The sequence below is a fragment of the Bufo bufo genome, chromosome 6 (assembly GCF_905171765.1).
Source record: "Bufo bufo chromosome 6, aBufBuf1.1, whole genome shotgun sequence".
NCBI lineage: Eukaryota > Metazoa > Chordata > Amphibia > Anura > Bufonidae > Bufo > Bufo bufo.
Window position 1 is genome coordinate 41,804,602 of NC_053394.1, and position 12,895 is coordinate 41,817,496.

Sequence of the window (12,895 nt, forward strand, 5' to 3'; positions counted from 1 at the left end):
AGAGCCCACCTCGTATATTATTTCATTACTTGGATGCAATTTGGATTTTAGACATTTCTATTTTTACGCTATTGTGTAAAAGAAAACTACTGAAGTGTACAGATAGGCAGGAAAAATGGATCTTGCACAATGAATCATAAGAGCCCCTCTTTGACCGTCCAAACATTCGGGAGGTATGTGATAGCCTAATACACTGCACTACAAGAAGTACCGTGTATCATCGCATGTCAAAGTCCCCTTGTCTGACTAATTAGTGATTAAAAAATGTTGTTGTTTTTTTATCTGTTAAAAACACACTTTTTTTTATTTGGTATCACCGCATCCGTAACGACCCAGCCTATATAATTATCATGTAAGTTATCCCCGATGCAATTTAAAAAAAATATGAGAATTGCTGTTTTTGCTTATCTGCCACCCAAAAAAAACAGAATGAGCTCTATCTCCATTCACTGGTATTGAAGTACCTGAGCATCTTACCACATTTATTTACACACTACAACTCTATTGTAGAATTGTGTTTTTCCTATGTATGGTCCGTATGGTCTATTTGCAGTCAGTCGCTGCACCATCCCTTCTCCGTCTCCCATCAGCCTATCGTGCGCGGCTCTCACAACAAACATGTCTGCCTTCAGCTTTCCCTCTTTTTTGTCACGACCGACCGAGCTCTAACAACAAACCAGCGGCACGTACGTTACAGATGTAAATGATGCACGAGGTCCCATTATAGACGGGACTATAGTCCACCATACACACTAAAAACACCAGGGCGATTAAAGACGCTGCGGTGTTTTTTATTTAGAGTATTTCGGTTATGAATCTATTTCAGGATTTAAGGGAAATAACAGCGAAACGTTTTTATTGTTTTTTTCTCCCTCGCGCTATTTTGCCGCCATAATGAAGCCCTCCGCGTCTTTGTTTGAGGAGACTGCGCGCCTTTTCTCCCCTCCTTCGAGCACGCCCACCCACGAAGCGGATTGGCCGCACCTCCGATCACGTGGGGCGAGCCTGCCCAATCACCGTCCTTCGCGCTGTTTTTCGAACATTTTTTAAACTTCATGCATATTCGTGGTATCCCTGCGCCGAGTCAAATAGTCCGCCGGAAAGAAGGCCCCCCTTTCGTCTCTGTTGGACTTTATCGACCGCGGTCACGACGGCTCGCGCTAGAGGAGAGAGCAGGCGTTTATCCCGAGACGGCTCCCCGAGGCTCCGTCGCGCCAGGGTCGAGTTGTCCGGTGGAAAAAGCGAGCGGGCGGAAGGATTCGGCAAGGCGCGGGATTGCGGCCAAACATTTGGCACCGACGGCGCGCATGCGTGTGGTGGATTCCGTGAAGGCGCCGACTGCTAGTAACGGACAGCGGGGCTGCTGAGATCGGTGTAGTCCGGCGGCTTAAGGCTCTCTCCTCATTAATGGACTGAGCGATCCGCATCGGGAAGCTTTCTAGACTGCTCAGGTCAGTGTCGGCGGGCGAGGGGGGAAGGACAGCTGCTCTGTTATGAGGTGGCAGGGAGCCCGCCAATTTGTGTGAGCTCTGGGTCTGTCACCACGTCCTCTACGTGAGCTTCTTGTACGGCAAGCGGGCGGAACCAGAAGGTTTCTAAGTTCGTTGCTGGGCCTTGAGGTCAGCGGGAAGTCTCCCTGGGGGGTGAGGAAGCCGCATAGTTCGCTCGGGGTAAATTCACACTGGGGCAGAGCTCGCCTGTAGCTGTGTGTACAGTAGGCGCTGAGACTGAGAGGGTGGTAGGAGTGTGAACTACAACTGCAGCTGTCAGTGCATGGTGGGAGTTGTGGCTCTCCAGCTGTTGTTGACCTACGTGCTGCACACCGCCTTCCATGTCCCGCATGTTACCTGACGTTTCAACACCATGGACAGCGAGGTCTCCATCACATCTGCAGACACGGTGACTTGTGGTCGCTCAGATGTGTGCAGGACCCCCTGGGAAGTAATGAGGAAAGCACGTGGGTGACAAGTGTGTGTGATCATGAGGCCCTTAAAGGGGTTGTCCACATTTGGGGTAGTAGTTGGCCACATCGGCCTCCCCCGGCCTCTGCTACGATGCCAGGATGTCATCTGCCATTTTTGGCCTCAGAGGTCACGTGACCTCTTGACATGACATAAGGGGAGCCGGTCACTGCTGAAGCCGGTGATTGGCTGTAGCGGCGTCAAAGTGGTAGAGTGAGAAGCATAGCGGGGAGCCACCCCAGGTAAGTGGGGGTCCTGTTGCAGGTCTGCCTTAGAGGTGGGTGGTTTGCTGAAAATGCCCACCTCAACACAACCCATTTACAGAGGTATTACCGCCTGAGACATTGATGTCTTACCGCTAGTATGTGTCAGGCAGCGGCTGTCTGTCACTATGGCAGTTTTGGATATAGCCGGGTGCTGTACTTGGGTATCCCTGAAATGAATGGCGATGCTTAGCACGTGTTCTTTTTGGGAGGGGGGACACGGGCTTCTTGTGATCAGTGGGGGTCTCTGTGGTAGGACCATCATCTGGTTCCTTGCACGGCCACCGCTGCATCTGTCGTGCAGATCACAACACCTGGTTACGGTGGAGCAGCCAGTAGAAGGCCGCGATGGTCACTTGCCCTCCTACCGTCACAGAGATGTCTTGAAAGGGGGCAGCTCACTATGGTGGCCTGCTATTGGCTCCACCCCATCGGGCAGATTTCAGGCAGTGGGGACCAGGTAGGTATGTTCTGTATGAGGGGGTGCTTACAGGGTCGGATAACCCCTTTTAAGCTGGTCTCACACTCTTGTAGTTGCCCCAAGTGCCATTAGTTGATGGGTGACAAGACAATCCAGCATCTGTGTCAGAGCCATGGCTTGTTCCTACCATTTGTTAGCCTTGCAGAAGTATAAAGGGGGCTCCTCCTGGGGTTTTTACAAACAGTGTCCTTTTTATTTCTGCCATGTGGAATAAATGTTTACACTTCCCCGTGCATTGTGCCGACATCTCCCCTCGCACGCACACAGGCTGTGGAAATGGGCACACGACGGACCAAAGTGAACTATCTTTCTTACACATTGCAGAGGAAAGGGACAGGGATTGTAACGTCTGGAAAACCCCTTTAATAACCCTGATTGTATTACTATTGATCCATGGGGCCATCGTTGACATTATTGTCAGATATATCGTCTCTTAACTGTTGTCGGACCAACATCAAAGCTGGAAAGCTAAAGATCTAGCTGCTCTTGTCGTGGACTCCAAGCTTTGGCCTTCACTGATGCATTGTAACAAACTGCCACTGTGCGAACGTAGGATTAAGGCTACTTTCACACTAGCGTTCGGAGCGGATCCGTCTGATGTTTCATCAGACGGATCCGCTCCGATAATGCAGACGTTCGCATCCGTTCAGAACGGATGCGTCTGCATTAAAACGTAGAAAATTTTCTAAGTATGAAAGTAGCCTGAGCGGATCCGTTCAGACTTTACATTGAAAGTCAATGGGGAACGGATCCGCTTGAAGATTGAGCCATATGGTGTCATCTTCAAGCGGATCCGTCCCCATTGACTTCCATTATAAGTCTGGACGGATCCGCACGGCCAGGCGGACACCCGAACGCTGCAAGCAGCGTTCAGGTGTCCGCTCACTGAGCGGAGCGGAGGCTGAACGCTGGCAGGCGGATGCATTCTCAGTGGATCCGCCTCCATTGAGAATGCATTGGGGCCAGACGGATGCGTTCGGGGCCGCTCGTGAGCCCCTTCAAACGGTGCGCACGAGCGGACACCCGAACGCTAGTGTGAAAGTAGCCTAAGTCTGTCCAGGATGAAAGCGGCGAGAAATTGAACTTTATTACAAAGTTTCAGAACTTATTTTTATTAAAGGGGTATCGCCCTTTATGTCTGATGGCTGCCTGGTGATCCCAGTACTGAGTGAATGGGGAGGGCCACCCTGCACTTGGATGTGACAGAAATGAGAGGATATGCCATAGGAATGGCCTTTTAAGGGATGTGTGTGTATCTATATATCTATCGTTTAAGAAGCGGTGGTAGGGTTGGAGGTCTGCTGTCACCGTCTACCCATAGTTTACTTTAGTGGTCCATGGGGGGCCAGTTGCGGAAAGTTGTAGTTTTCAGTAGGTTGGTGATCAGAAGGGGCAGGTAACAGGTGCTGTCGGCAGGGTCCGGCTGTGGCCATCATGGGTGCTGCCTGGCACGTGCTCAGTCCTGGAAGAGGATTTGAAGGCTTTAGACATGTGCGTGGTGTTGTGACAGGCCGGTCATTGTAGATAAGACTCCATACATAGACTGTCCAGCACTCTCGCAGGGTGGGGGGTGGCTGCCCACGTGGCCTCTGCTTACCAGTGCACTGGTTATGGAGTGCGTGTGCAGCAGCATCAGCCAAGGGTGGAAAGTATTTTTGCCTAATAGATAGTAGGAGCCATGAGTAAGTTCAGGCGACCTAGACAAAGCTGTGATTACCCTATGTAGACAGCATGAGGGCCACGTCCCCTTAAAGCAGCTGATTTTTTTTTTTTTTTGGGGGGTGGGGCGGCAATAGGACCCCTGCAATCAGTATTCGGCCCCCCCAGATACCTCTCCCTGAATTGTCTCATGAAGGCAGGTCCTGTCATGGCATGTGAATGTCTTAGCAGAGTGGCAAAGGTTTAAAAGTAATATCAGGAAGTATTACTTTACTGAGAGAGTAGTGGATGCATGGAATAGCCTTCCTGCAGTAGTGGTAGCTGCAAATACAGTGAAGGGGTTTAAGCATGCATGGGATAGGCATAAGGCCATCCTTCATATAAGATAGGGCCGGGGGCTATCCATAGTATTCAGTATATTGGGCAGACTAGATGGGCCAAATGGTTCTTATCTGCCGACACATTCTATGTTTCTATGAGTGGCCCTCTTCCCAGGGGTCCCTCTTATATGAGCCAGAATGCAGGGGCTCTTTAAGGCCTCTTTCACACTTGCGTTGTCCGGATCCGGCGTGTACTCCACTTGCCGGAATTACACGCCGGATCCGGAAAAACGCAAGTGTACTGAAAGCATTTGAAGACGGAACCGTCTTCCAAATGCGTTCAGTGTTACTATGGCACCCAGGACGCTATTAAAGTCCTGGTTGCCATAGTAGTAGTGGGGAGCGGGGGAGCGGTATACTTACAGTCCGTGCGGCTCCCGGGGCGCTCCAGAGTGACGTCAGAGCGCCCCATGCGCATGGATGACGTGATCCATGTGATCACATGATCCATGCGCTTGGGGCGCCCTGACGTCACTCTGGAGCGCCCGGGGAGCCGCACGGACGGTAAGTACACTGCTCCCCCGCTCCCCGCTACACTTTACCATGGCTGCCAGGACTTTAGCGTCCCGGCAGCCATGGTAACCACTCTGAAAAAGCTAAATGTCGGCTCCGGCAATGCGCCGAAACGACGTTTAGCTTAAGGCCGGATCCGGATCAATGCCTTTCAATGGGCATTAATTCCGGATCCGGCCTTGCGGCAAGTGTTCCGGATTTTTGGCCGGAGCAAAAAGCGCAGCATGCTGCGGTATTTTCTCCGGCCAAAAAACGTTCCGTTCCGGAACTGAAGACATCCTGATGCATCCTGAACGGATTACTCTCCATTCAGAATGCATTAGGATAATCCTGATCAGGATTCTTCCGGCATAGAGCCCCGACGACGGAACTCTATGCCGGAAGACAAGAACGCAAGTGTGAAAGAGCCCTAAGAAAGGTGGCACAGGTCTGCAGACTGGAGGCATCGGGGCCGATTTACTGGTGAAAATGCAGCACAATTCAGGCACGCGTGACTTGTACAACATTTCCTGAGTGTCTTAGATGTGTGTACCTTGCTCAGCAAGTGGGGGAGATTTATTTTCTTTTAAGGGGCATGGCTTAACCCCTTAATGACTTTATTTTATTTTTTTGCTCCATGTTTAAGCAGCTGCCATTATTCCATTATTTTTTTTAAATGCCTGTATAGAGCTTAGTTCTGTGGGGGAGTAATTGTAATTTTTGGTGCTATTTGAGAATACATATCAGTGACTTTGTAATTTGTATACCTTTTGTTATTTTGGTCATGTGAGCACCTAAGTGTGGTTTTCACTTTTGTATAATGTATCCACAATGAAATGTTTGGGCCAGCAGACAACGCTGGACAAAATCTGCTGGTCCTGGCATATCTGCTGGCAAGGGGATGGATCTCTGCCGGACCCCATTATAGTTAATGGGGTCGACGGTCATTCCACGACCATCTGGCAGTCCTGGATCCAGAGAGCTCCGGCAGGCTGAGCCAAAGCGTCCATTCACACGTCCGTAGGTGTTTTGCGCATCCGCAAAACCAGCGCTCCAGACAAAAAAAAATATCAAGGAGTCATTGGCTCTTAAGCTGAAAAATTTAGGAGCCAAATAAAATTGTCGCCAAATTTAAAATGCATATAATCACAATATAATGAAAAAAAGACATGTCTTAGGGTACTTTCGTCAGAGGATTCGGGCAGGCAGTTCCGTCACCGGAACTGCCTGCCGGATCCGTCAAAACGTATGCAAACTGATGGCATTTGTCAGACGGATCAGGATCCTGATCCGTATGACAAATGCATTGAAATACCGGGTCGTTCTCCGGTGTCATCCAGAAAAACTGATCTGGCATTTATATTTTTTTCAATTTTTTTGCGGACTGAGCATGTGCAGACTGCAAAAGCGGATCTGTTTTGCTGGAACACTCGGGGCCAGATACGGCATTAAAGCATTTCAATGGGAAAAAATGCCGGCAAGTGTTCCGGAATCTTGGACGGAGATGATACCGCAGCATGCTTCGGTTTTATCTCCGTCCTGGAAAGGCAAAAAGACTGGACTGAAGACCTCCTGATGCATCCTGAACAGATTATACTCCATTCAGAATGCATTAGGATAAAACTGATCAGTTCTTTTCCGCTATAGAGCTAGGACAGAACTCAATGGCGGAAAAGAAGAATGCAAGTGTGAAAGTAGCCTTACCTAGGGTTGTCACGATACCAAAATTTTGATTCCATTTCAATACCATAAAAAAGTATTGCGATACTCGATCACGTGGGCAAAAAGCTGCGTGCATTCTGCATTTTATGGAACGTCTGGACCATAATAAACTGTCCGATCCTAATTTTTGTCAGGACAAGGTGACTAAAAGATGGCAAATTGCAAGTTTTATTAATCTGGGCCTATGTGGCATTTGGAGTCACATGGACCAGAACTGAGGACACTGCCAATGTTTACTTCACGTATGACCAGCTTTAGACATGTGCTCGTTATAAGCCACTTGTAGTCATTAGCACAGTATCACTGCAGATCTCATACAGTATATGTCTGGTCATGAACAGTTCAGTTAATTAGTGTTTTTGTTTCTCTTTAGGTAAGTTTGTTGTGAAGATGCCTCTACACGGTGAAATAGTTGTAATAAAAAGAAATGGTACAGATGGAACTCACTTTCCATTGACGGCAACATCGTGCTTGTTTGGAAGGTACGCCTTTGTTTTTTATATCCAAATACCATTGTGCCCTCAAGATGCTGAGGTGACTCTAATCCCTGCTCCTTACGTTACAGAAAAACAGAGTGTGACATCCGCATTCAGCTGCCACATGTCTCCAAAGAACACTGTAAAGTTGAAGTCAAGGACAGTGGAGAGGTAAGTAATGGATTATTGTATGAGACTGTACCGTTGAGTCCAGTATAGTCAAACCACTGAATGCTAGACACTAGCAGCAAGAATTTCCAGGGCTGATCACTTGCTACAGTGTATTAATGCAAGTAACATTAGGAGACTGAATACTACGACTGGCAGTCATGGTGAGCACAGAGCCAGAGTTGGTGAACTGTGCTCCTGGATTAACGGGGTTGTCCCACCTTGGCGTTTTCACTTGTGATACGGGACTATGCGCCGGGCCCAGGTGGCTGGGTGAATGGAAACAGCTGAGCGAGCACTTTTTTTTTCTTTTTCAGAACTCCTATTGTAGCAAATGGAAGGTACGCAAACCGCATACCAGAACAAGCTCTCAAGAATTACAGAAGCAGCTTAGCTTGTTCTCCTATGTAGTCTGTGTAGCTCCTATGTACTATAATGGATGGGGGTTATCTGGGGAATTTGATATTGATGCCCTATCTTCAGACTGGGTCATCAATATCAGATCTGGGGGATTCAACTACAATCACCCCGCCTCTTAGCTGTTCAAAGAGGCTGCAGCTCTCCATGAGTGGCAAGGCCTCTTCCTAGGCCAGCGACATCTCTGTACATGGGTCACATGGCCTAAGTGCAGCACAGGCCCATTCAAGAACCTCCCCAGTGGACTCTTCATACAACTGATCAGCAGAGTTCCTGCGAGTCGGACTCCCGCAGATATAATATTAATCACCTATCTTGAGGATAGGTCATCAAATTCCTCGAGAACCCCCTTGATAAAAACAGTGTTTGGCTGTTTCCATAAGCCTTGTCACCCGGGGCCGGTGCTTAGTCCCATCTCGCTGTGGAAACTGCAAAGTGGGACAGCCTTTTTAAATAGCCCCCGTCACCAAAAAAAGTCATATACGTATATAGTGTTGTTGGCCATGCTCCCTTGAGCGCATGGCACCTTTTTGTTTTTATTATGGGTACCCCAAATTTGGAGAAGTCTCCCTCTTAAATCTTGGCACCACAGAGGTGTGACCAGTCACTCCTGTTTTCCTAGGCAGCTGCTGGGCTTCAGCTCTTCTCGGCAGTGTCTCACTCACACTGTAATGTTGCAGCTGTGATGCAGCGTGGTCTCCCAACAAATCCCAGTTCTTGCAAAAATCATTCTGCAGCTAAAGTCTGTGAGCGGCATTGTCACAGAGTTGGATAAACCACCCTTGGCAAGAGAGGAGCGACTGGCCACACCTCTGACTAGTCGCTCCGGTTTTACCTATGTGGTGCCGAGATTCAAGGGGGAAAATATCTTCAAAATGGGGAGACACTTTTTACTAAAGGCTAATATTCCCTGCTCAGGGTAGCATGGTCAAACCGCACTATATATGTATTTCACATTTTTAAATTTGGTTAAAGTTCGTTTTAGAAATTTAGTTTTTAAATATTTAGTAAATGTCAAGAGATTTTTGAAGCAAAGTATATTCCAAAGTTCCAGAACTTCTCAGCTGGAAATCTGGCCTTTCCTCTAAGCATACATCTTGTAAGCATTTGAAAGTCTTCTTGGTGGGCGCTCGCTGTCTGAGGCACATTTTACACTTGTAGACTTTTAAAAGGTTTTGAAGACAAGGTTCTTATTTCCCTGTAGGTATTTGTTACCAACTTAAGCTCAGTGAACCCAACTCAGCTCAACGGAAACGTTGTTAAACGGCCAGTACACCTCAAGCATGGAGATGTAATCACAATTATCGATCGCTCATTCAGGTAAACTTAATGCACAGTTCATTTCCTAATGGTGAAAAATAAAGATGAAAGAGCATTGTATGATGATGTACTATGTTAACAGATTTGAAAAAAAAACTGCAAAGCAAGGAAAACGGAGATCAACAGGGCTCGATTCTGAAACCTTTAAGGTAAGTGCTTTGATTGTGAGTGAACTTTGCACAGCATTTGAAAAAATTCATGAAGTACAAACTTTTTTTTTTTTTCTCTTTTCCAGGTGTTTGCAAGTAACCAACCTTCAGACATAAGTATGTATCTTATTTCTACATGTGCTGTTTCTGTATTACTAGATTAAAAAAAGGTTCTGTCACCTTTAATATACTCTGCAACATCTGTGGCATCTGTAGAACAATGAACCATAGGAGTCCTGTGGGTATGTTCTAGAGGCCCAGTATTGAGCTGCACAGAACATTGGTGGTAATGGTTATATAATAGAAAAAGGATACATGTTGTTGAGAGGCTGTAAGAAATTAATATATAAAAATGCAGGAGGTGATGGGTATTTTCATATTTTGTTTAAACAGATGAAACCGTGCGGATTGAAACTCTAACCAGTAAAACGCAACGCAAATCTGAAGGAAACCTCAACAAAACTACGCATTCACGTCGATCGCTGCAGGTTTCCTCTTCGTCAGAGACCAGAAACAACCTGTCCCCCTTTGGCGAATTGTATGAAATGCTTAAAAGTAAAGTGGGTGCTCAAAAAGAAAATGGTACAACACCCGTGAAAGATAAAGGAAGCTCCCCAAAAAATACAGCGCTAAAGAGAAGCCTTCAAATTCAAGACAATTCCCAGTCTCCTATTGAATCCAAGCGCACTTCTAGACGAAGTCAATCAAGTGACAGCCCAGTAACACGTCCCAAGGAGGTAGTTAAATCAAGATCAGCTTCTACTGGAGGAGTCAGAGAGGCCTCAAAGAGTCCCTCAAGGAGTCCTAAAACTTCCTCTAAGGAGTCTTTAGCGGCTAAAGAGCTTGAACAGACAACAAGGAGAACTCCTAGCAAACGGGCTTCTCAGTCAGTGCCTGAGGAGCAGATTATTCCCAGTGTAAATGGAAGCGTTGAGAAACTATCTCCCAGAAGGTCTTCAAGCAAAAAGCAAAGCCAAGTAATTACTCGGGTACTCTCTACCCCTACTAACACCAAAATACCTGACTCTTCAACACCTCAGTCTGTCCCTGAACAGCCAGTATTAAAGAACCAAGGGAGCTCTCCTCGAGGTAAATCTCCTACTCAAGGAAGACTAAGTGCATCCAAATCGCCAAAAGCCAGTCAAGATAAACCTTCTGTAACCGAGGCTAAAACAAGTGAAGGTATGTTTTCTGTGCTGCTTCTTGCATTACCCTTCGATGTCTGTTGGTTGCATTTTATATATATAATATATATATATATTTTACACCTTTTGGGGATATTTTTTTAACCAAAAACACTGACACTCCTGATCTGACCTCTTAAACGCTCATTATAGCTCAATTTATACTGATAAGATGGTGGTTTAATTAGGTGATTGTACCAGTCATCTAATAAACCTTCTCTCTAAATTACTATAAGGTGAAAGTAAAAAGCACCATTCATGCAACTAGACAGTTAACCCTTTGTGACAGAACAGTTCAATATTTTTGATAAAGACCAATTCAAAAAAATGATATTTTAACCTAAAATAAGTTCAAATGCAATCCTAAAAAAAGAAATTGCAACCGAAGGTGTACATAGCCTTTAATCTCTGGCAGAGATATGTATAATGTTTTCTACTAGTCTGAAAACACCTTTCCAAAAACTATTTACTGATGGCACCTTAAAGGGCGTTACCACTCTAGAGTTGTCTGTTTTATTAAAGGGGTTGTCCGGGTTCAGAGCTGAACCTGGACATACCCATAATTTCACCCAGGCAGCCCCCAAGACAAGGGCATCGGAGCATTTCAGGCTCTGATGCTCTCCCTTGCCCTGCGCAGGGCAATGGCTCTTTTATTTACAATAACATACTGCTGGGTGGAGGCTTCCGCCCAGCAGTGTGTTTGGTGACATCACTGATTCTGATGGGTGGGCTTTAGCGCTGCCCTAGCCGTTTTACAGGCTAGGTCAGCGCTAAAGCCTGCCCATCAGTGCCGGTGACTTCACCGGGCTCACTGCTGGGTGGAAGCCTCTGCCTGGCAGCCCTAAGGAGAAACCAGTACATGACCGGATCTCAAGAAAATGCCTTTGCCCTGTGCATCGTAGCATGAACTGCTCCGATGCTCAAGTCAGGGGGGCCTACTGGGTGAAAATGGAGATATGTCCGGGTTCAGCTCTGAACCCGGACAACCCCTTTTAAACATTTGTTTCCCGTGAAATAATGCTGGAGCATCTCCTTATAAGGGCTCATGCACACGACCGTGCTGTTTTTGCGGTTCGCTAATTGCGGATCCGCCAAAAACAGATGCTGCCTGTGTGCCTTCCGCAATTTATGGAACAGGAGGCCCATTATAGAGATGCCTATTGTCTGCAAAACGGACCAAAATAGGACCGGTCTCATAATTTTTGCAGGGTCACGGAACGGAGCAACTGAGCTTTTGCAGACCCATTGAAATGAATGGTTCCGTATACGGAATCAAAATACGGTCCGTATACAGAACGCAAAAAACGTTCATGTGCATGAGCCCTTACTCTGCATTTCATACCTCCTAGAAATTTGACAAAATCAGCAACTAGGTGTTAACATTTGGATGTGTGCCTACAGTCTGACATTGTCCAGCCAATGTCAGATGGGGACGCCCTAGCCTCCGCGCACGGGGAGAGGTGGCGGTCAGGGGCCCGGTGTATGGAAGGACATTTTATAGGATTTGACAACCCCTTTTAAGTCTTGGCGGGTGAACCTCGGAAAGTCCTATCCCTGGGTACACCAGGATCAGCAGAACAGTGTCGTCAGTACCTAATATAGCAACTCTATCCTTGTGTATTGGTGCCTGGTAATGCAGTACAGTCCATTCAAGTGAATAGGGCTGATTGCAGCACTAGATACAGTCGCATGGATGATTGTGTCCTTGCCTTGGTACTGCTGTAAAGTAGGAGCAAAACTAATTTTGTGTATGAAATGATCATATTTTTCCTTAAATCTAAATCCTGCCCCTCCTATTTTGAAAAGGCAATCCTTCAGACAATGCCCATTTTGTTTTGCAGCAGAAACCGTGTTCAGACATTCGTTGGTAGCCTTATTTAAACAATGTTTTGAAAACATTTTGCAGTTTAGTTAAACTTGTTGCTTTTTCTTAATAGCTGAACCGAGGAAATCCCCAAGAAAACGAAGAAGCGATGAGCTTTCCCTTCCAGATCCGCCACCTAAAAGGAAGAGGGTCTCTTTTGGGGGACATCTTAGTCCAGAGCTCTTTGATAAAAGGCTGCCTCCTAACTCTCCCCTCAAAAAAGGTGCCACGCCTGCTCGAAGGAGTCTGTCTCTCAACTCTCCACGTGCTGTTATGCGCAAAAGCTTTGGCCTTAATCATTCTGTTATCAGGGTAAGCACCAACAGCTCATTCTTTATGGAATTTCATATATCAATGCA

At 46.8% G+C, this 12,895-nt stretch overlaps 1 protein-coding gene across 17 annotated transcripts in view; it reads left to right on the plus strand.

Annotated features, from left to right (window-relative positions):
- Positions 1-1,261: 1,261 nt before the first annotated feature.
- The window catches only part of MKI67 (marker of proliferation Ki-67), a 34,993-nt gene continuing 23,359 nt past the window's right edge, over positions 1,262-12,895 (plus strand). For 13 of the 17 annotated variants that reach the window (XM_040438616.1, XM_040438602.1, XM_040438608.1 and 10 more), the window contains exons 1-8: positions 1,262-1,451; positions 7,332-7,440; positions 7,524-7,605; positions 9,224-9,339; positions 9,422-9,488; positions 9,575-9,605; positions 9,882-10,670; positions 12,610-12,848. In XM_040438616.1, coding sequence (XP_040294550.1) covers positions 7,349-7,440; positions 7,524-7,605; positions 9,224-9,339; positions 9,422-9,488; positions 9,575-9,605; positions 9,882-10,670; positions 12,610-12,848 — 1,416 coding nt within the window. In that variant the 5' untranslated portion in view covers positions 1,262-1,451; positions 7,332-7,348. The remainder of the gene's footprint in view (positions 1,452-7,331; positions 7,441-7,523; positions 7,606-9,223; positions 9,340-9,421; positions 9,489-9,574; positions 9,606-9,881; positions 10,671-12,609; positions 12,849-12,895) is intronic. The other 4 variants (XM_040438617.1, XM_040438618.1, XM_040438615.1 and 1 more) reach the window with 1 other exon arrangement.